This window comes from Convolutriloba macropyga, chromosome 12, assembly GCF_964194025.1.
Source record: "Convolutriloba macropyga chromosome 12, txConMacr16.3, whole genome shotgun sequence".
Taxonomy (NCBI): Eukaryota; Metazoa; Xenacoelomorpha; order Acoela; family Convolutidae; genus Convolutriloba; species Convolutriloba macropyga.
This window is the reverse complement of record NC_134479.1, coordinates 49,157,587-49,182,264: the sequence shown is the minus strand read 5'-3', so window position 1 is coordinate 49,182,264 and position 24,678 is coordinate 49,157,587. Positions and strand designations below refer to the sequence as shown.

The 24,678-nt window shown below is 35.0% G+C and overlaps 1 protein-coding gene across 5 annotated transcripts in view; it reads right to left on the bottom strand.

Annotated features, from left to right (window-relative positions):
• LOC142350896 (potassium/sodium hyperpolarization-activated cyclic nucleotide-gated channel 3-like) overlaps positions 1-24,678 on the bottom strand; it is a 92,455-nt gene that overhangs the window by 22,346 nt on the left and 45,431 nt on the right. For all 5 annotated transcript variants that reach the window (XM_075402901.1, XM_075402899.1, XM_075402900.1 and 2 more), the window contains 5 exons: positions 24,358-24,424; positions 23,585-23,736; positions 16,543-16,689; positions 650-767; positions 154-279 (listed from right to left, as the gene is read on the bottom strand). In XM_075402901.1, the coding sequence (XP_075259016.1) occupies positions 154-279; positions 650-767; positions 16,543-16,689; positions 23,585-23,736; positions 24,358-24,424 (610 nt within the window). The remainder of the gene's footprint in view (positions 1-153; positions 280-649; positions 768-16,542; positions 16,690-23,584; positions 23,737-24,357; positions 24,425-24,678) is intronic.

Sequence of the window (24,678 nt, the reverse complement as noted above, 5' to 3'; positions counted from 1 at the left end):
TAGTCAATTCATGGTTTAAAGAAGCCTCAATTACGCATGGCTGAGCAGACAACATAAAAATGAGTAGGAATGTTATGTTCGGACGCACCTTACAAAGGTGCCTCCCTCTTTTACCTGTTATAATTTTCTCTCAAATTTGTCTTTACGTGTTACCTCCAAAATAAGCTCCATCAGTGAGTTGTGCGACGACAGAACCCTCTCTAGTAATCACATCCAGAGTCCCAGTTTGGATGAAGTACATCTTAGTCCCAATACTCCCCTCCGTGATCACATAGTCACCTGTATAGACACGGATATAAACAAAGAGTCAGTGTGATTTGGTTCAATGCTGGAAGTTTTGTTTTTTTTGATGAATTCAAATGTTTGTTGTCAATTATTAAAATCACTTGGAATTTTCAGGGTTCAGAGTTTTTTCCACAATTCTAAGAGTTTTTTTGTTTCGATAGATTCAAATGTTTGTTGTTTTTAACATCAACTGGAATTTTCAGGGTTCTGGGATTTAACACGGTTTGAATGTATAGGGCTGAGATTCGGAATCGGAGACTCTCTAGCAAACAATTTTAACAATTCCTCCGACGTTCATTTACATGAGATTAATCGTAAGAAAGTCGTTTAGAATTGTAGTTTGTTGGTTGTATATGGCATGTACCTGGTTGATAAACTTCGAATTTGAGTTTAGCGACTACAGCAGAGACGAATAGTGGATCAGCTCCTTTGAAGAAAGGCACGACTCGGACTAAATCTCGGCAGTTGTAGTTCAGCACCTCCTTAACATCATATAAACATTGGGTGTTAGATTTACTAAAAATATTGCGTATATTTCTGATTGAGCCTTGGGGTGTAGGGATATGGAGTGTCATAAATTAACGCTACTTTGGGTAGCTAGCTACTACAGTTTTTAGTCAAAAACACTCGCTCTAGCTGAAATAATATGAAACAAAGAGTTAGCAGGCGAAAACCGGAATGGTTTTGATCATAACTTAAATTGTTTCATTTTCGCAATACCAAACGACACCACGCCACATCAGAATTCTCGAAATAAAATTGCGGCGTCGGTAAAATTGTTCTCTAACGGCGTCTAGTATCTGATGTAGAACTATTCAGTTTATAAAAAAAACTTTGAAACTTTGAGGTTGGTTTTCAGTTAGTTTTAAGTAGAAACGCCTGAGTTTGTCTTCCAGAGCGAAATTCTCATATATTACGCGCTTTTGCGTTCTTTTATTAACATCGAAGGTGCCGTCGTAATTTCCTCAATAACAGCTTTTAAATATGCGGCTAAGTAATATAATAGTAATAGTCATTCTGAATCTCAAAAAGTTCCGCAGCTCGCGGGGGCTCTAGAAGCTCGTAACTGCCCTTGAGCACAGCGATCTTTATGTAGGAATTTACAAAAGATGAACAAGTTCTTTGTTTTTTTGGAGAAGACAACTATCCTGCTTCAACGAGTACACCAGCAGTAGAATGAAAAATTGTGGAGTTCAAATTTTCTCCGGAGCAGTAGTACCGAAAGTAAAGAAAATCGGATTTGTCTGAAGTAAAGAAATAGAAAGCAAGAAAATCGGAAAATCTAGGATTTGTCTCGGACAATTAATTTATGAATGTGAAAGCCAAGCTTCAATTTCATCAATTTTGCATATTTCTGTTTCAATTTTCTGCGACGCCTGTTTTTGACAAGCGTGGACAACAGTGACAATTTTTGTCGTAGTTGTCCATTCCCTTCGTCGCAAGTGTCAAATCAGTCTCAGTTGCGCACGCCTTTTAACCGCGATAGCTAACAAGTTGTTAATTATACTAAATTCAAAGAAAGCCTGATTGGTGATAAATTTCTGATTATTCCTTTCAATACTAATTGTGGAGTAAGAAGACACTTAACAATTACAGCTACCTATAAATGGCGATTAATTACAGAAATGAGCGTTAAGGTAGCAATTTTGGAAACAGTTGTGTGATGGTTTCAATGAAACATCAATATGATTCTCATGAAATGTTGATGAAAATAGAAAGTCACCTCCGGGATTCGGAGTTAAGATCTATTCACATGCCAATCATGTAAAATATTTTTAGCTAATCTAAATTTTCTCTGTATATTTTCGCATAGATAACCACTATAAATACAAGCTAATTTTTGTATATTTTCAGTTCAAAATTTAATTTAAAATTCAACTTATTGAATTCTTTGACCCGTGTTATCGACCACGACAATGGTGTCCAGACCAGCTACAGACAGACAAATTTTGGATCTACAGAATGCAGAATCAGCTACTGCGTGGATTATGTCTTTTGTGGCGAAATGTCGCGCAGAGAAGAAAGAGGACAAAGTCAACACCGATGGTACTGTACAGGACCTACAGGTAACCAATCTCTTTCTTAGTATGTGCGGGCAAGATGCAATCATTAAACTTAGGAGCTTAATGAGTCCTAGGAATTTGATAGACACTCCGTATAAAGACATCAGATTAGCGATTCAAAATTATATTTCTCCTAAAGAGAGAGTAGTAACGGCAGAAAGGGCTAAATTTCTGTCCGTAATCCAAGGTGTAGGGGAGTCAGATGACGACTTCCTAGCACGTCTTAGAGAAGAAGCACGCTATTGTGACTTCGAAAAATTGAAAACAGCGGCCAACCCCGAAGAGGAGTTGGTAAAAATAAAGTTTATCTCAGGTTTGAGGGACCCTGAAGCAAAACTTAGACTACTAGACGGTATTAAAGCAAAACCAGCAATGTCGGTTACTGAAATGACCGAGAGCTTACAGTTCAGAAGTCAAGCAATGGCTTTTGCAAGTTCGTCATCAGGTAATAAGCCCTTTACGGTGAAAGAAGAAGTTGGGTTCAACTTCAAAAAGACCTTTCGAAAACCAAAGGAAAAGATTACGACTAATAAAAGCAAAAACATGTGCACTAGGTGTGGAGGTAAGCCACACTCTAGTAGACCTTGTCCAGCGCTAAGTAAGAAATGCAACACCTGTGAAAAGGTGGGACACTTCTCAAAAATGTGTAGAAGCAAACCCCAACCAAATTCAGGTAAGTACAATAAACAGAATAACTTTTGCGAAGAAGAAAATGTTTCTTCAGAGCAAGCATCTCCAGCATCGGAGATGGGAATGTTTTATACTAAAGAACAATTCTTTAGCATGTCTGTGACATGGGAATACATCTCAATAAATAACTGCAAAGTAAAAATGCAGGTAGACACAGGTGCAGATAGCACAGTGATATCATCAAAAATATGGACTGAGCTTGGTAAACCTCAGTTGGATGGTAAGATAAGACATCTCGAAGCTTATGATGGTCATCAATTAACGCTTCTGGGATCACTTACTTGTGACGTTGAGTGGAACGGAAGCAGGCTCACTCAAAAACAATTTGCAGTTGTGCAGTCTGGTAAAGAATTTGGACTACTTGGTAGAGACCTTCTACCCAAGCACGGCGTGAACAACATAACAGCCGAGCACGTACCTGCTGTGAAGGGTTACAAAGCTCATGTGAAGTTGATACCAGGAACACAGCCAATGTTCTGCAAAGCCAGAAAAATACCTCTACCTCTTCAAGACAAGGTCACAGAGAAGCTGGAACAAATGGTCAGACAAGGCATCCTTGAACCGGTACAGCCAGGAGGAGTCACTAATGCATCTCCAGTGGTGTGGCAGAGGAAGAAGAGTGGAGAACTGAGACTTTGCGTGGACTTGAAAGTGCACATCAATGGCAAGGTCATGGATGAGGACTACCCAATACCAGACATGGAGACGATCTTCCATAACCTACATGGGGCCTCATACTTTGGCAAAATTGACCTCTCAGATGCCTACTATCAAATTGAACTTGACGAAGAAGCAAAAGATATATGCACAATCAACACATCTCAGGGACTGTTCAAGATGTGCCGACTACCTCAGGGATTGAAAAACTCTTCTTCAATCTTCCAGAATTGCATAGAATCAACACTCAAAGGAATCAAAGGTGTTGTGATCTTTCAAGACGATGTATTGGTGTATGGAACTACCAAGGAGCAGTTCGACGAGAGAATGCTTGCAGTCAAGAGTCGACTACGTGAGAAACACTTTACTATTAATGAGAAAAAATCTAACTCAAAACCAGTCGATAGCGTTAGCTTTTTGGGATACTCCATTTCAAAGGAGGGAATAGCACCAGATCCCAAACATGTTGAAAAAATAAAAAATGCAAAAGCACCAACTAACAATAAACAACTCGAATCGTTTGTTGGGCTAGCTAATTTTTACGGAAGAATGATTCCTGATTTTGCAACAAAAATGCTACCCTTAAATAACATGAGAAATAGCGATTTCTCATGGGGCAAAATGCAACAAAAAGCCTTCGAAGACATAAAAAATGAATTATGTGCTAACCCACTAGTACAGCCGTATAGTCTACAAAAAAGAAGCAACAGTTACTACTGACGCCTCTGAAAAAGCCATTGGCGGGGTTCTTTCGCAAGAAGGACATCCAGTCATATATGTATCGAGAAAATTGACTCCAGCGGAGCAAAACTACTCGAACATAGAGCGGGAAGCACTGGCAATTGTCTTTGTGGTCACAAGATTGAAGCAATTCCTTCTTGGAAGACGATTTACCCTACAGACTGACCACAAACCACTCAAATATCTCTTTGCACCAGACGAGGAGATCCCGAAGACAGCATCAGCGAGAATCACAAGATGGGCAATAGCTCTAATGGGTTTCGACTATGAGTTGAAGTACACACCAGGGGAGCAGATACCCCATGCAGATGCTTTGAGCAGAATGGATTTTGACGAAGACGAATCCGACAACGATCGAGTGTGCTTCGCAATCAATAACATCTACTTCGCTCAGAGTGATTTGGTGACCCAAGCAGAAATCAAAACTGAACTTGGAACAAACAGACTCTTCCAGGACATAATGAAACGAATCAAAAGCGGCAATTGGAAACAATGTTCAGAAGTGGAAAAAGGATTCGAACAACAGAAAGATGCACTTACTTTACATAATGGAATCATCTTCAGAGGTGTTGTTCCTTTCATTCCACCCAAACTACGACACTTGGTTTTGGCAAAAGCGCATGAGACACATCCCGGAAAGAATGCAACTGAGGCATCAGTCAGAATGATAGCTTGGTGGCCTGGCATTACCCAAGACGTTCAACACTTTGTTAGTAAATGTCAGAATTGTCAATTGAACAGGCCTAGCCTGGGAAAAACAGTCTCTACGTGGCCAGAAGCCGACGTTTGGGAACGGCTCCACATGGACTGGGGTTATGTTAAGGACCAAGGCAATATATTAGTAATTGTTGACGCGGGTTCTGGTTGGATAGAAGCCTTCCCCGCGGGAAGTAGAACATCAGAAACAGTTAAAATATATCTTAGTCAAATCTTTGCAAGATTCGGAATACCAAAAACTTTAGTTTCTGTTAATGGTCCTGAATTTGTAAGTGGTGACCTTAAACAGTGGTGTGAATCACTGGGAATTAAGAAAATAGAATCACCCGTCTATCATCCAAGAGCTAATGGGCTAGCTGAAAGAGCAGTTCAGACAGTGAAACGGGCACTTCAAGCGTGGAGTCCCAACTTTAATGTGTCATTTGGAGCATTCCTGCAAAGGGCACTAATGACACATCGCAACACTTCAAAGACGAGGAGCAAAACTCCAGTTGAACTCCTGTTGGGACGCAGAGTGAGACTACCAGCAATAGCAGATTTCGACTTGTGCGAACCCATTCTATTCAAGGCCAACGAAAAGACAAAGACAGTTCCTGCTACCTTCATCATCAGGAAGGGCTTGAACACATCTTTCATACAGCCCGAAAACTCAGCACGGACTATTCTAGTGAGCGACAACCAAATTGCGAGACTAGACGAGGACAATATGAAAACTGAACCAGCAGTGGAGGAGACCATATCTCAATCAGAACCACAACCTCAGAACACAGATGTGGGACCTTCACATCAAGATGAAGCTTCTGCAGCCACATCATCTGCAGAGCACCAACAACCGGAAACCTCAGAGCCTTCACGAACATCAACCAGGAACAGAAAACAACCTGACAGATTTGGAGAACCTATACCCACAAACTTGCTTAAAAAAGGAGGGAGGATGTGATGGTTTCAATGAAACATCAATATGATTCTCATGAAATGTTGATGAAAATAGAAAGTCACCTCCGGGATTCGGAGTTAAGATCTATTCACATGCCAATCATGTAAAATATTTTTAGCTAATCTAAATTTTCTCTGTATATTTTCGCATAGATAACCACTATAAATACAAGCTAATTTTTGTATATTTTCAGTTCAAAATTTAATTTAAAATTCAACTTATTGAATTCTTTGACCCGTGTTATCGACCACGACAAGTTGTGAAACTACGCATATCGCTGCTCACAAGAACGATTTAGTCTCTGAATTGGGTCGCAAGTATTTACTGGTTGAATTTGAGCAATGGGTTTTGGACTAACTGAACGTTAAAATCGTTTACATGGTTTACTTGAGTGATGCAATCAATACTTTTGATACATGAGTGACGCAGTCAATACTTATGTCCGCTATTAACGTAATGTAATCATTTTTCATCGTTAACAAAACTGACGCAAAGTAAAATTGGCGGCAGTTAGTTTCAGTCGTGTCCACAAAATGCGAAATTAACTCAAAAACAGCAGTTTTTCATGTTTGCCACGTAATGAGTAAAACTTAATCACAATTTCTATTTTTTAAGTTTTTGCCTTTTATGTATGTAAATTTTGATCTATGTTGAATCTTTAAGGGTTAATCTGGAAATATAAGAAATTCGTATCGTTTTCGCATCATTTGGTTCTCCTTTTAGTTTCTCAGTAAAGACGCAATTGCTGAATTTTGATGTTTTGTTGCTTCTCGTTTATTTTAGACTGTTGCTTTCTGAACTTTTTAAAAATGGCGTTTGCTCAAAAAATGAGTCCGTGTTAGATGTTTCTCAGAATAGGCCTGTTATTTTTTGCCTTATATCTTGATTTTTAGACAATTACTCAAAATTGAGTATGCAGTGAGCATGCATACTGATTAATAGATAGTTTTCAGCCTTGTGATTTTTTTTCACTATTATTTGGAGGCCTTCTTTTTTTTTTCTAACTCTTAATTTTTTATTGGGAGTGCTGAAATAATTGAAGGTCGTCTTTTAACATGTATACATGCTCGACTAAGCTTTATAGAAATATTTCTATCCAGTGTTGTTGTCTACAACTTATTGGAACAATTGCATAGAATTCATTTAAAGATTCATTCTTTTTCGTTGTTCCTAGGGAAGAAAAAACACTTGAAAAGAACCCTTCAAAACAGGTGCTTCACAATTTGAAGAAATTTGGGGAAAATTGCACTGAATTAGACGGGATTATTTTATCCGTCGCACGAAATTTTCTGCTCTTATTTTGACAGATTCCGTGCACTTGTGAAATGCTCTTGAAAATGTTATCGTTTCTGAATATTTGATAAAATGAAGACAGATTTTGTTTTGAATTTGATTTTGAGATATTTACGAAATGTATTGATAGTCTTTGAAAACGTACCAAAAGCTTCTTGCTTTGTTTTGCAGACAAGGTGTAGAAAAATTGAGCGCTAATTGAACCGAGTTTTGAATAAAATTGCCTATAAAAGGCAGTTGTCACTTCTGGTCATCTGATTTTATTCAAATCGGGGTTTGACTATCAAAAAAGAATGGTATGTGTGTTTTCTGTGACCCAATTGTTTGAATTTTTGAGCAATTAAAAATGTCCGTGGAATTTGAATTGATCTGTGTGTAACAGCATCAACTTTTCGTTTCAGTTGATAATAATCATTTTTGGGGTGTGCATAAATTTTTGGGGTAAAAAAGCAAACAAAAGCACGTTACGAACGGGCGATAGTCAAAACAGTGATCTGCAAAGCGGACTTTATTATGAATTCTCTACCACTTGAAAGTTATAGTATCTTAATCTACTGGGGTTGTTTATCCAAATGGAATTTGAGGGTCGTTCCCATTATAGCCCCCCTCCAGCGTGGTGGTCAGATAACCTATAGCGCCGCCCCAATCTTGGTAAATATACCATAATGGGGGGCTATAATTTCTTGAGAGGCTACTATGGGAAGACCCGATTTCGATCGATTGTTTGAAAACAATTTTTCTCTAGGAGGAAATACTATTTGATTGATTGGCTATGCCACACCTTGTTCCCGGTAAGATCTAAGGGAGAGGGTGGGGTGGGGGCGTGTAAACAGCCGCAACTACTGTGAAAATTGACCCCTATTGGTTTTGAACGAGCTTTTTATGCACAATATACATTTGGTTTCTCTGTCTCAACCCTCAGACAATATCATTGATATTGAATTATAGAGGACGTCCGATTAGGGCAACCCATCGCATATCTTTTGATAAGGAAATCATTAATCGCTTCCGTTCCACCTGACTTGTCTAGTCTCTTTCCTGGTTTCCTTACATTATTTTCAACTGCCAAAATCCATAAAAACTTCTTTTTAGTTTTCTGCAGATTTGTTGGTCCTTTTTTACATTTGCACTGTAAAAAGAGGCGGCCATTATTATCTCCTTCCATTAGTTTCTACAAGTTTCTTAATTTTAAAGTTTTTAAATCAATATCAAAAAATTTCTTAAAAATTTTTCAAATCAATATCAAAAAATTTCTTAAAAATTTTTAAAATCAATATCAAAAAATTTCTTGAAATTTTTTAAATCGATATCAAAAACATTATATGTATTATTCAATCCATAATATTTGTACGTTGTGTGTAAGCCAATGCGGACGTCACTTAAAAGCAAAACATCGCGAAGTCTGAATTGGAATGAAGAGACACAAAGTTAAATTTAGTTATAACTGGTGTAAGGTTATTGAATAAAATGCAATTCAGTCTCTCTGAGACACAAAGCAAATTAAGCACACTTTGAAGAGTCTCAATTAGATTTCTCTCCTTCCTTCTTCCTTTTTTGTCATTCCAACACAAGTCACCCTATTACCCTATATCTTACCCCCACCCCAGTCAACTGGGGGAGTAATTTTGGAATGATGGCCAGATCCTGTGCTTGTACCCTTTTATGGAAAGAAACGTGCTCATCTATTGAATTAGAGAGAAGAAGTCACTATTAGATCAGGCTCATGTAGTTATCAGATAAAGCAAGGAGAAATTTATGCATAATATTTGCGAAAAAATGGACTTCGTTATAGAGGAATAGATAGAATTGGCTTTTAATGAGAAAAATTTTGGGAGCCTTTCAGCTTTCTTTGAAAATGCTTGTTTTGTGCATTTGGTGGCTGATCACATTCCGAGAACCTGGGAGAAATAAGTTAGGCTAAATGGGGTGGGGGTATTTGCGCATGTTGACTTTTGTATGAATTTAAAATCTTAATGTTTGCGCATGTGTTGATTCTGCTCTCTGAAAAAACCATTTAAATATTTCAAACAATAACCTCAGCAGTTAGTCATTTTCTGGGAATTTAACACTAGCGCTGATTTAACCACATTTCCGATTTATCTGCTTAACTTTGAGTGGTTTAACAATAGCCGAACAAAGAATCAAAGAAGTTGATCAATTAGGGAAAAATTGAACTGATTTATGGATAAAAGAAGCCTCTTAGCTCCCATTTAAGACATGTCACAGTGTCAAATTATGCGCTGTGAAAAGAACTTATGATTGTATTATGTTGAGGCATTTAAACGTGTTTTTAAAAATAGACTATTTAAGTGTCTATTTTTATTGTCTAGTTAAGATTCGAGATGTCTGGAATTGTTCTATGGTTTTCAGTGTGTGTTGGTAGAGACTGAGACAGTGTATACATATTGCAGTTGATGGATGAGTGAACACAATGATTCGAAACAATTCTGATGCAAAGAAATTAAGCTTTAGGCAACAATACACTGTCAAAAGAAAGATTTCCATGAAAAAGCTGGTATCGTCGTTTTAGCCGTTTTTAAAAATGCAAAATTATGACTGTTCGCGCGAATTTCATGAAATTGTTATATAATAAAATTGTAATATGTTGCATAAAATTGTAATATCTTTCTCAAGAATGTCTAAAATTTGCGCCTGTTTGAGGATGAAGCTCTTTGAAAACTAAATCTAACTTTGTTTTTTTAAAATTACTCTGATGTAAATGAATCAAAACCTATGCCAGTTTGTATAAACAAACAAGCCTTTATTAATTTGATTTAATTGATATTTACTGTTTATGAAATTTTTGCATCGCTTTTTTCCAAGATTTCAGAATTAAGTTTCGGAATGATGCAGCAGAGCTGAAAGTAACAAGAAAGGGCATACCCTAGACCAATTCCTACGGTTATCTTGCAAGATGTTGCACGACTTTGGTATAATTTTGAGTAATCTTGAAAATTATGAAGATTCTTGCTGGATAACCGTTGGTTTTGGCGTAAAATAGTGTATCACTGTTCGGTCGCCCATTGCAAAATGAATCGTTAATTTCAGGAAAGCACACGTTAAAAATGAAAACAGAGATGGGAAATGTTTCAAGCATGCAGATAGAACGAACGCCCTGCTGTTTTACTGAAATTTTGACCCGATTACCAATAGCTTTTTCTTGCTTTAAGAAAACCAGTTGCAAACTTTACGAAAGAAAAGACTAAGCATGCAAGACAAGTAAGAGCAGAATAAACATAGTGAAAATAGGAGGAGTTCAAGTAATCAAAGTTTGTGGGCAGCTATAAATGCTGCAGAAATTTGACTTTTATATACACACTAAGAATTAAGGTAAATTTACCTGAAAAACGCCTTTACTTAACTGAAAACTCAAGATATTTTTTTCCTGTTAAATGTGCCTTTTAGTGCATGATATGTTACAAATACGAAAGTTGAGGTAACTTTACCTTAACATGGTTCAGTTAATTTTTTAAACCTGAACTCAAATTAAGCTAAAGTTCAGGTTATGTTTGCCTTAACTATCCCTTAACAAAAGTTTGCCGTATTTTGTCAAGGCAAAATTACCTTAACATTATTTAGTGTGTACACGATTACGACTTTCACTTTGATTCTTTCATGCTTTTAATTATTTTTGTTCTCTAAACTGTCAGATATTTAAGCGCATTTTAAAACAGGAGAGTTTCAGCTTTCGAAGAAGTTAAGTTTATGTAGGTTTTCTATCGTAACCCTAAATCTTCGCTGTCTCTGGCTTAAATATTTTGATACTTCTTATTTATGAAATAACTTCATTTTGTATATCTTGATCATTTAAAGACAGACGGTCAATTTAGCGATAAAACTCAAATTTAATCCTGCAGCATTAGTTTCCTATTCCATGAATTTTGTCTGTGGTTTTTATACAGCGAGCTTCCAACTTGGTCTGTATTTTCGTCTGTAGTTTTTAAATTTGCAGTTGATATAGATTCAGTTCTAGCTCATGAAAAATAATAATAAATTTCATAAATTATAATCCCGATCCTGGTTTCGTTTTAGTGCAGCTTAAAAGATAATTTGACACCTATTTGAGAATATTGACTACTGTGTCTAAGGCATGCTGACGCTTCTTGAGAAATATATCGACTTTAATTTGATAAGTTTGAAATGTAACAAATAGAGCCTTCAAATTAAAACCGCACGAGTAGACTATAATTTTTATTCCATAATTTATAGTTGAATAGCTGGAACCATTATTTATTGCGTCAAAATACGGACCAAAGCCAGACTTATTAAAATTCTCGTGTAGTGTAGGATTTTGAATTGCGTAAGCAATGTTTATATTTATCACCTGAAAATCTATATACTAATTCACTGCCGAGTTAATGAGCAACATGTTTCTCAACATATTCAAGCGGCCTTATAATTTGGGGTCATCAGAAACGAGGGGTTATTTGGGTTTGAACCTTGTGAATCTTTTTAAGCAATGGCCAGCAGGCAAAAAGTGGCGCCCAAAGAACATAAAAAGCATGCAGTGTTAAGCATGTATTAGTGTGGGTTTGGGTTTTCAACGACGGTTTTTGAGACTTTTACCATTTATAAGTGTTCAATTTTTATCTGTTAATAGTTATTGGGTCGGACAAAAACATGCAAAACCAAAGAGTGAGCAAAATCTTGCTCTTCTCTGACGTGCAAGGCATGAAAAAGAAGGGATAGGTCATTGGCGCACTCAGGGTAGTATCGGTATGGGAGGAAATAAAGCGGTGCCATGAATATGATAATGACTTTTCCTTCTTTTTGACGCAGTTCAAGTCAGAGAAAGGCAATTTTTTGCTGAATTTTTATTTTTCGGACCTGTAAGTGGAAAACGGGAGTCCTCTATCATACGTATTGTAAATACGCGTTTTTGAGTTCAGGTTTAAAATTTAAAATAATTCAGAACATTGAAATAGGTGGCTCACAGTTTAGGCTTCATTTTGTTATGGCAAATAGATAGTGGCTGCAATTAGAGAGCTATCTTCTTGTAGAATCCTGCAGTTGTTATCAAACAAAGGTACAAGGTTGCGTCTGTCTCAAGTTTTTACTGCTTCAGAAGTTTTACTTAATTCTAGTAAGTTTCCGGTCTTCCTTTGTTTTCGAAACTGAAATGGGTTAATTTTTTTTTGTTTTTACAGCAGGTTGATAATAAGTATACAATGACCTTGTAGCTTGGCTGGAGTCTAATACATGGAGAGTGGTTTAGACTTCTGCCAATATATCATCGACTTTGTATTTTCTTTGCCCTGCTTTTTAATGTTATTCTACCTCTATTAGAAACCTAATAATGTGTAGGAGTTTTAAAGAGCTTGATTTAGTTGAGTTTTTCTGTTTATGACTTCTGCATGTGTAAGTTATTTTTCAGGTGAACTTGGTTCCCAATTTGGACAAGTCCATTTTAGAACGTTTTTATTTTGGGTTATTTATTCTTAAGCGGTGTGAATACGGGAGTGCAACTGATGTGTTGAGTGCAACTGAAAGATTGGTTTTGTGTTGAGGACATGAAATTTACATTAATTCAGATTAGTTTCAAATAGAGTAATCTATCATACTTATTGTAAATACGCGTGTTTGAGTTCAGGTTTAAAACTTAAATTAATCCAAAATAGTGCAATAGGTGGCTCAGAGTTTGGGCTTCTTTTTGTTATGGCAAATAGATAGTGGCTGCAATTAGAGAGCTATCTTCTTGTAGAATCCTGCAGTTGTTATCAAATAAAGGTTCAATGTTGCGTCTGTCTCGAGTTTTCACTCTTTCAAAGCGCTGTTTTTGAAGCGTTGCAGATGAAGAACTTGTATTGATGCTTAATTCTCGATTGTTTGAAGCAGTGCGCTGTTCAATGAGCTTTGAAGCACTGAAAACCTGATGTTGACTTTTGTTAGATTACAACAGCAGGGTTCATTTAGATTGTAGCTCTCAAACTGCAGCCTCCTTCTGTTTGCTCACCCAAAATGAACAAATTTTGATCAACTTATTACTGTTTTCAATTATTTAAAATTATAAGTCTACAATGAAAAAGTGTTATTACAATATTTACGATAGAGGAGACCTGTAGTGATTTTTTTCCTTGTCGCTTACGCGAGAGTACGTGAAATGTAAAACATAGTAACTGCAGAAATGTCTCAACAGTGCTGTTTGAGAAAAAACCATGTGTAAACGTTTATTATTTGACATAGTTTCGGTGTAGAATATAGATAGTGGCTACTATCTTTTAGAATCCTGCTATTGTCTTCAATCAAGTGTACAATGTTGAGTCTGTCTCGAGTTTTTACTGCTTCAGAAATTTTACCTAATTTGGGCAAGTTTCCTGATTTCCTGTGTTTTCGAAACTGAAATGGGTTAATTTATTGTTTATACTGTAATTTGTTTACAAGTCACTTTGTAGCTTGGCTGGAGTCCAATATATTGAGAGCAATTTAGATTTGTGCCATTATATCATCAACTTTTGCATTTTTTTTGCCCGACTTTTTAATTTTTATTCTACCTCTATTCTAAACCTACTAATGATTACGAGTCTTAAACAGCACGATTTATTAGAACTTTACAGTTTATGACTCTGCATTTTTAAAATATTTTTCAGGTGAACTTGGTTCCCAACCTGGTCCAGTCCGTTTTAGAACATTTTTATTTTGATTTATTTTTTCTTAAGCGGTGTGAATACGGGAGTTCAATTGATATGTTGTCTTCTAAATACTGCAAGATTGGGTTTTGTGTTGAGGACATGAAATTTATATTAATTCAGATTATTTTCAAATAGATCGATCACAGTCTCAGTTTTGTTTTGGTCTAGCAAATAGATTGTGGCTCGCAATTGTATATCTCGAGTTTTCACGGCTGCAGTGCGCAAGTTTTGAATTTGCTTTTTTTTGTGAAGAATTACTTGTTTTACAACGTTCTCTGTTATTCAGGCATATTTGAGTCGATGTTCATTTTCACTACAGCTCATTTGTTAAGTGAAATATAAGCAGGAATCAGTTAATGTTTTTTGACTATTTTTTGCCCAGTCTTGATCTTGTTTTCAAGTTTGTTTGTTTTTTAACAGCGGCAAAGCGATGGCCTTCTTTTGGTTATTTTCGTCGTCGAGATTTTTTGCGATCATATCACTTCAAATCGGCTTTTTTCGTCCATGCAGTTGTAACTGAATTGCGTGCGTGACGTCATTTTTCACTCTAAGTAGAGGGAGAGTTGTTTGTTCATTCGCGTGATTAAATTTTTTGGTCACACGTGACCCACCTCACTCTTTTTTTGACAATCTGCCAGCTATTAGTTCGAGTGCTCAATAAAAATTTTTGTTATTACGGGAATTGACGTCATATTGATGTTGATTAAAAAGCAAATTCTTTTTTGTGGGCAAGGTGCCAATTTTTGGATATATGTTTTTGTCTAATACAATTCCTTAATGCTGAAAATTGCTACCAGTGCTTAAGCGATGGGTGATTTGCAATATGGAGATTTTGGTAAGCTGCAGATTCAATGTTTGAAAAATGTTTTTTTCTGAAATATAACTTTTCTCTTAAAACAAACATGTAAGCCATGCCTTTTTTTATGAAGCCATAGGCTCGGCATAGAAGCCATAAGCTCGACTTAGAAGACTTGATACTGGAGAGATCATACGCTTGCGCCAGTTTGTCTAAATTTACAAGCTAAATTTGATAACAACATTCAGAAAGCTCAAAAGACGAAATATTTGCACGTCAAACCCATGGATTAAATCGCTATCTCCGTGAATTGAAACTGTCTTTCAAATTAACGCGAAGACCCATAAATTGGTCACATTTTGCTATCAGTCACGAAGGATCTATGCCCTGGTTGATTATGTTCATTTCGCTTCTGTGTTTTTGTCAATTTGGTACTGTTGTTGTCTGGAAAATTTTCGATTTTCAGCCTAAACCAATTTAAGCAGAATATCTTGGTGGAGTCTTGATGTTCAGTATCAGTTAAGTTAGACCATGATATCACTTAGTAATTACGTCTGTACCAATAAAAAAGAAAATTTATCTAAGAATTTATAGAAACTTTATGAAAATGGAAAGAGGCACTTGAAAAAGGACCAGACGATCTAATAGTGTCATCTCTGGTGCTGCATTTTGTTTAGAAAAAACTGTATATATAATCCATGACGCTTGTATTTGTAACACCAGGAAACAATTTTATATTTACTAAATACTTGAAAATTAATTTAGTTTTTAAAACTAATTGATTTTCCCTGATTGCAGATTAGAGTAAGATTTCTAATCTAAGATACTTCTCAATTTCATGTCCATAATTTTCTTTCCCTTTTTGTTCCGATTATTATATGAAGTTCAAAATAGTTGAGAAAAGTTTGCGATCCAAAGACAATATTTTTCGTAGCTCTTAGTCATAATTCCAGACTTCAATGTTTCTGTCGTCTTCTTCTTTCTTTCATTTTCCAAATTTCTTTAAAATTCGAAAAATCTTGTTTGTACGATTCACAGCCAAATGAAACAAAACGTGTTTTGATAAGCAGTGTATAGTAAATTATTTATACTTCTGCAATAAATCTTGGGTTGGACAACCTTTTTATGACCGTTTTTCCGCCGTAATCGAACTAAATTAGCCTTATATGTGGTCAACTGCTTGCGCGAATTTTCCTTTGCCTAAAGTTGTGTTAACAATCCATGAATTGGGCTTGAAATTGGTTCTGTTTCGTGAACAAAAGTCTCCAAGCGTGAAATTGTTTACATCAGATCTTCAGGAATTTTTCCCTGTTTGCTTCATTATTCACTGAGGCGTCTTTAATGTTGTTGTCATCAAAAATTGTTATATAATTGAGCTTAGTTTGTTGGCGTTCGTGTCTGTTTTTGCCATATTTTTAGTTTAAAGTTTGGCAAAAACAGGTTAGCACTAAAGGTTAGCCTTAATCAACTTGCCATGTTAAAAAGGTTGCGTGATTCATAAGCCCCACACCTGACGTGTTGGAAAAGAGAAAATCTACATGAATGAAAAACGAAGGAATAATTAAATAGAAACCCCCACCCCACCCCGCTTAAATTTGGAAATATAATGGGGAGATATTTCCAGTGAAAATGAATGATTCGGATGATAGATTTTTATGATTCTATTCCATCTTATGATTCTATAAAGCCCCCCACCCCAACACGTGACATGTCAGCACAGCGGAGGAGCATTACCTCGCGTAGGCAGTCATTGAGTTCGTCCAGAATGTCCTGTTCGTTGAACATCTTTCCCTTGTATTTGTACTCATAGTACTGGTGAACCCTCACTTGCAAGTCAGGGGGAAGTTTTCTATGCGTCATGTACTGCTCTATCTGCTTCATCTAAAGAAACATAATTTGTGTTACTGATTCCTTTAACACAGAAGACACAAAATACCCCCAGATTCACAAGATCAATTTCTGAAGTTCTCTGTTCAGTGTTGATTGGATTTTGCCCTGCATTTTACAAGCGTCTACTGGTACCAAAATTATCTTACTTTTATAGCGTTCCTGCAACTTACAGACCAGTTGAACTGATAAGTATAAGCGAAGTGTTGTCCTTGTTTTAAGATACACTGGAACTCAGGTATAAAAGTAGGTGAATTTACCCAAAAATTTGTTGCATGTAGACGCTTGTTATGATGGGAACGTTAAGGATTACAAAATACAGTCAATGATAACAAAATTTTTATGAATCATTACAAGCTTTCCTTACAGTCTTTTCAGTTAGTACACAAAAGCATTATCTACAAAGACATTGCTGAATAGAGCTAGAATGAGATGATGAAAATGTGTGAATATTAAACCTTGACATTATTTATTTTGCTATGGAAGGTTAATCTTAATTTTCTTGGTAAAAGTTGTTGAAAAATGACGAGCCAGAAAATCAATAATTTGATATTCTACGATCAACCAGTATTTGCAAAAATTGGTAGGGGGCTACCTTCTTTATTTAGCTCGCAAATGGAAACTGTAAATGTAACAGTAAACATAACAATATTGTAAACGAATTTTGGGTTGTTGAAATAGCTTTTAAATGAGATGAATTTTATTCCCCCGACCGTTCAATTTTGAGATATGTAAAGAAAATTGACTTGTAAGAGATTCGGAAGAAAATTGAAAAAATGGCGAGCCGCTGAGGGGTTACAGCCTCTCTTTTGTTTCCATTGCACTTCTTATTAGTCAATAGTTAGTCATTAGTCATTCTTCTTATTGTTCCGACCCTCTTGAGGGGGGAGGAACTATACACTCAAATGGGTTTTTTTTTTGTTCCGTGAATTTTCGCCGATCGATATATTCATCGTAGAGAGTTGAGACTGGTATCATTAGAAAGCTCGTCCGGCGTAGAATATGGAATTAAAAAGATTTTTTAAATTTTCGTTTTATACAGGGAGTTATCGAGGTTTAAACTTATGAGAAAAGTAGAGTGAATTCACGTTGTTTTTATTCACTTTTTCCGGAATTTTCGCCTAAATTTTCGTCAATTTTGCTAAAATTTAATAAAAATTTTTGAGAATAGTGTCGTTAACTATATTTTTAAAGACAAACAAGCATTGTTGATTGTTTTGATTTAATTTTTCGGAAAAAAAATTCTGGATAAATATTACAAAATTCGGCTTGTTTCATCAAAAAACGGCACGAAATAAGCTACTTTAGTCCACTTTGATTAAATTTGCCTGCAGTACAGCCCAAAACAATACTCATACAACCTTTGTATACTCAGAAGGGGGCTATTCCTACTTCGGCGTTCGTTGAGGGTGCTCTGTAATAAAAACTTCGCCGTTTTTTGCTAACTTTACTCGTTGGTTTTCAGAAATGAAGAATTTATTTTTGAGTTTTCAACGATCAAATTATCTATATCTACAACATTCGAAAAATCAATTGTTCCTAACGGACAATAAGCATTAGCAGGGCTAGTTTTGGGCCAATCTTGGACTGTTACAATCCAAAAAGAAGTCGGATTGCAATCAGTCGGTCTTTTTTTTTTAAAAAAAAAGACATCTTTTTTAAATAAAAAAGAACAGAACATATCAAATCAAAGCGCACGAGTGGTAGGTCTATTTGGTTTTCTAAGGAGCTCCAAGCTGATGCATTTAAATTTTTACTTGAAGTTTATGGTCATTTCGACCTTTAAAAATAATTGATTTTCAAATAAATAATGGCTTAATTAACTTTTCCTCTATTTTTTTCTTAATTTGTTCAACTTCTAGCTTAGTGTCAGCAAAGAAAGAATATTTCTTCATTCTACTGATTTGAAGTTTAGTCTCGGTTGTGGTTCTAAACCTGAAGTTATTCTTTTCTGGCTTTGATACTACTAGATTTCAGTTTTTTGTTTTAAGATATTTGCCAGTTTTTCACGTTTTTCTAGTTTTGTCACCTTATCACATTATTGACAGTTCTCATATCACATAATAAGCATTCAAAATATATCATAATTGCACTTATCAAAATTCTGAACAACGTAGATTACCGTTTTGACAGCACCGACAGCTCTTTCTTTAAGAAATTAATTGAAATTTTGTCTTTAACTGTCATTTTTACTTAGTCGTTTGGGTCGTATGAAATTTTCTGTAAATGGATAGGTTTCATCGGTTTTTCATGGACAAATTGATGAACAGATCTTCTGATATTAGTACGTAGCTGATGGCTTCCATGACTTTGAAAAAAATTGTTTAACATAACTAAAAAAAACTTTTTAACTTCGCAATTTTGTTCTTTTTGAATTTCTTTTTGTTACCTGATCTTGTTAGTTAAATACAGGTCAAATATGACATTATGGGTGACAAGGCAAGGTGTCAAAGGGGATTGATATCCCAAAATCTATTTTTTTGTATTCGTTATGACCTTACTGGCTTCGACACCGGTTTTTCACAAAAAAAGTAAATTAATTTGGTTTTTGTCATACTTGACGCTGTTTTTGTACACGCAAGAAAAAATCTGGTTATTTGCAGGTCTCATGGCTTCCTGTGGATGAATAAGTGACCCTATTTAATTAGTTCTTTTTGTAATTATTGTCTTTCATGACTTTGGATGTAATTTTGCTTTGAAAAAAAATCAAAACTGTTACATACTTTTACGTTTCGCTTTTTTGTCAACTTGTTACCTAGTCTTACTAATGAATGGCAATATACTACTTTGTCGCCATATACTACTTTGTGGCCATATACTACTACAGTTCCTAATGCCCTTCTACAGTAGAATTGGTAATCGTAAACCTTTGGGATATTTTTTTTGGTTTCTAATGTTTTTTATTAACTTGAATTTAATTGTTTAAAAAAGCGAATTTTTTAGCTTTTTTGTTTTTGTTCTTTTTTGTCTAATTGTTACCAAAACTTTTTATGGACTGGTCCCATATATTTTCTGGTGATTTATACGTTATTTTGTTTAGTTTTAGCTTTATCTGATGGTATGTTAACTTTGTTATTAAATTTCTTTTTTTCAAAACGGACATAAATTTTTTGATGTAATTAATGTTTGTTGTTGTTGTTGTTGTTTGATTTTGCTGTTCAACTTGACTTGCTTTCTTAATATTGGCATATCACAGCAATCAATTGCATCAATTTTTGCTCCTCTGAGTTATTTGCTTTGGAGGCTATCTTATCGTTCATTCACTATTTTTTTTGAAAAATACTTGTGCTTTTTTGAGTTTTTTGGGATTCCCAAAAAAATAATTTTTGTGTTTTTCTATCTGTTCCTCATTTGGTAGATAATTATGCCAAAATTGTGGATGGGCGGGGTGGGAACCTTATGTGCCATTGCACATTACCGAGCCGCCTTGTTAGTCATTTATAGTTTTAGCATAGTTTTAATCTTAAAAACTGAATCAATTAGAATGCTATCAGTGGTGGACAAAGTTTGTGAGAAACAGTAACAATTGGAATCATTGATGCAAATTAAGTATCGATCTTTTTAGATTTTTCATCTGTAAAGGTTTCTTTCCATCTTGGTCTGCAAGAGGCCTCTTGTTGTTCTCCGTTTATTCGTTTTCTCTTAGTTTTAATATCGTTGCTTTTTAAATCTATGACCAGGCACTTTCAGTCGCTTACCACTGAAAGTATGGCGAGTTAGCAATGTTTTTTAAACATCGGCACTCTCTGATTTAGACTGGAGGTGATGCAATGGTTTTTTTTGAGATTGCCTTGGAATATTATTTCTATGGCATTCGGAAAATCAATGATTAGTAGCAGCAATTTTTATAGCTGAAGCTTGATTTTGATTTCACGACTTTGAGATATTTTTTTGGAAATCAAGAACTTTAATTTTAGCCTGGGCGTTGTGGTAAGTACACAACACTCATCTGGAACAGAATATTTTTTTGTTCATCAAATGCTTCAGTCGTCGGTTCTTTTTAACCTTTTAATCGTTTCAACAAAAAGATATCGCGATAGATTGAAACATTTAGAGCTCTTTCAAAACGCTTGTGCCCTCTTGCTTTGTGGGTGCTTTTTAAAGTCTTTTTAACGACGCGCTCGTAGTTGCCGAGCTTGATGGTCTCAATACTGGAAACATGAAAACATCCGTCTCATGACTAATTTAATTCCGAGATGATCTATAGCTTCTCTGGTCTCATTCATTTTTCGCCGTGATTATTTGCTAAGTTTAATTGTTAGTCTATATCATGCATCTGTTCACCAGGCAACCTGATTTGTTGAAATTTGTTCAAATGAACAAATTTGAAAAATTTGTTTATTTGAGTTGAAGCTTAGAGCAGAAAAAGGAACGTTTTTTAAACATACCCACAGCTGAATAAAATATCTTGTTCAATGTAACGTACGATAAATCGGACTACGGTCGTATTTAGTTAAATTCATGAAAATTAGTTAGACTGAAATAGAATCGAGAGTTTTCATAGTCTGCAATATTTCCTCCATAAGTTTTCGAACTTTTTTGCGTACCTTTTTTCAAGCAATATCTTGATTATTGAGACATGGCTTTTCTTTTGAAGGAAGGAGTATGATTTGGAGAATAATTTAGGAATTCGTTACATTTAATCAAGCTTTAGTCATTTTTGGGCGTATTGCATAGAATTATAGCGCAGATAATGGTGCTAGTGTTTGGTTTGTTATGTGTTGTTTTAAAGATACATATTATATGTTTAACTCTCTTCAAAGTTATTGAATTCTTGAAGGTTTTGTCTGAATGAAAAACAGTACGATTAGTTTGTGTCAACGAATGCTCTTTTGATCTTTTATTTTCAGTCTTCTGAATTCGTTTCTGAACTTTTATTCTTGGGAAAATAGTTTGTGCCACACTTTTGTCTTTTATATTTATTTTTGTTTAATAGGTTTCCACGAACAGAGTTTTTATGATGAAATTGCAGACAATCCTATGTGTAAATAACGTTTGGTCTTTTCATTCTTGTTTGTTTCTATTTTGGCCAGCAATAAATCTGCCGCATTTATTGTTGGATCTGAAAGACGATTCGCCGCTTCTCTTTTACTTTCTATCTGCGGTTGAACTTCATATGAAAGTGAATTAGAGGTTTTATTTATAGTTATGCCTGTCTGTAAAAGAAATTTGTAATCTTTCTTTATTGTTATAACTGCTTCTAAAATATGACGAAACTATCAACTTTTTCCGAAATTGAATGCGAATTCGAACTCATAGATTTTTTGCAACGCGTTGTGTTCATCAAATAAGTCACACATCTATACACAAAAAATATCTCCCGTAAAAATTTTTGGTTTGGTTTTAGGAAAGCTATAAGAAACGTAAGAGTTGTGTATTAATTTTGTGACAGTCCGACTTTATACACGTTGCCTTTCTGACGCTTTTGACAAATCGTGAAAGTTAAAGTTAGGGGTCAATTTATAGATATCTAATTTGCACCGCACCGATAGCCTTTTTAATCAATATGAAGCTGTAATTTTTGCTCCCATTGAATAGTTACTTTTTTATGGGATCAGAATTGTTTTTTATAGGATCAGAATTGTTTTTTATAGGATCAGAATTGTTTTTTATAGGATCAGAATTGAATCTTTTTATAGGATCAGAATTGAATCTTTTTCATAGGATCAGAATTGAATCTTTTTCATAGGATCAGAATTGTTTTTTATAGGATCAGAATTGAATCTTTTTCATAGGATCAGAATTGAATCTTTTTTATAGGATCATAATTGAATCTTTTTTATAGCATCAGAATTGGATCTTTTTTATAGAATCAGAATTGGATCTTTTTTATGGGATCAGAATTGAATCTTTTTCATGGGATCAGAATTGAATCTTTTTCATAGGATCAGAATTGTTTTTTATAGGATCAGAATTGTTTTTTATAGGATCAGAATTGTTTTTTATAGGATCAGAATTGTTTTTTATAGGATCAGAATTGTTTTTTATAGGATCAGAATTGTTTTTTATAGGATCAGAATTGTTTTTTATAGGATCAGAATTGAATCTTTTTTATTGGATCAGAATTGAATCTTTTTCATGGGATCAGAATTGAATCTTTTTCATAGGATCAGAATTGTTTTTTATAGGATCAGAATTGTTTTTTATAGGATCAGAATTGAATCTTTTTTATTGGATCAGAATTGAATCTTTTTCATGGGATCAGAATTGTTTTTTATAGGATCAGAATTGTTTTTTATAGGATCAGAATTGAATCTTTTTTATTGGATCAGAATTGAATCTTTTTCATGGGATCAGAATTGAATCTTTTTCATAGGATCAGAATTGAATCTTTTTCATGGGATCAGAATTGAATCTTTTTCATAGGATCAGAATTGTTTTTTATAGGATCAGAATTGTTTTTTATAGGATCAGAATTGAATCTTTTTTATTGGATCAGAATTGAATCTTTTTCATGGGATCAGAATTGTTTTTTATAGGATCAGAATTGTTTTTTATAGGATCAGAATTGAATCTTTTTTATTGGATCAGAATTGAATCTTTTTCATGGGATCAGAATTGAATCTTTTTCATAGGATCAGAATTGTTTTTTATAGGATCAGAATTGTTTTTTATAGGATCAGAATTGAATCTTTTTATGGGATCAGAATTGAATCTTTTTCATAGGATCAGAATTGAATCTTTTTCATAGGATCAGAATTGTTTTTTATAGGATCAGAATTGAATCTTTTTCATAGGATCAGAATTGAATCTTTTTTATAGGATCATAATTGAATCTCTTTTATAGCATCAGAATTGGATCTTTTTTATAGAATCAGAATTGGATCTTTTTTATGGGATCAGAATTGGATCTTTTTTATGGGATCAGAATGGGATCTTTTTTTGTTACCTTCTCACTGTACTGTCTTCTAGAACTATTGAGCTGTTGTATGATGTTAGTGGCCTGACCAATGAAGAGAGCATAGCATGTGGCCCCACTCAGCATAGAGACCATAACTAGCCATAGATCCATCATGTTGGCTGGTGCTCGTTGCCCATAACCTGGTACCACATAATAAAAGCACTTTTATTAATTGACCTTTAGTAACTTATCACTAAATTTGGATCTTTTCCATTTGTGCCCCCCCCCCCAGCTTAGTGGGTGCATATTATTTGCATCTCCCAGATGCACGTGCCATTTTTTTTACATAATGATTTACTATGCAATGACACGTGCTCTGTAACTGGGGGTGCATAACGTACTGGGGGGCACAAATCGTAAAGATCCCTAAATTTTAACGTGTATCACTAAATTTGACTCTAAGATAGTTTTATTGGCAAAAAAACTAAATTTTGTTAACTAGTCTCTGTTTAGTATTACTCTCCAACGAAGTTTGAAGCAATTATTGTAAATGTGTGTTTTTACGCTGAATTTTTGCTTGACTGTTGTCTTCTAGAACATTCTTTTGATTTCAATTTCGAGTCATTTGATGAATTGCGTGCATTCAGAAATTTAGACTTTTGCTAAAATAAAATCGATTGCGAGCGACGAACGTGTAGTCCGTGTAGGGTACGTTTTTGAAGATCTTAAAAAATAAAATTCAGTGCTCAACGGTGTCAACCAATGTCAGCGTGTCAACCAGTGAGTAAAGAGTGAACGTTTGTTTGTTTATCAATACTTGCCTATGCCTAGCATGTGTGACATTGCTCGGAAGAGAGACCAACTGTACTGTTGCTGCCATGACACTGTCTGAAACAAACAACTCAAACATTCAACTTTTCCATTTTTTTTATTTGACCCTTTAACGACTCTTTTGTGCAGTCATTATCCTAAAGTTGCTGCGCTAACTTTTAAAAGCGCTAACATTTCAGAGATCAAAGTTTAAATTTGAAGGTTGCAGGGATGTTATCCGTTTCTGCCCCCCCCCCCCTCTGGCTTAGTGCTGGGTGTTTATTATATTTACAGGCGCACGTGCCATCAATACATAATGATTTACTATGTAT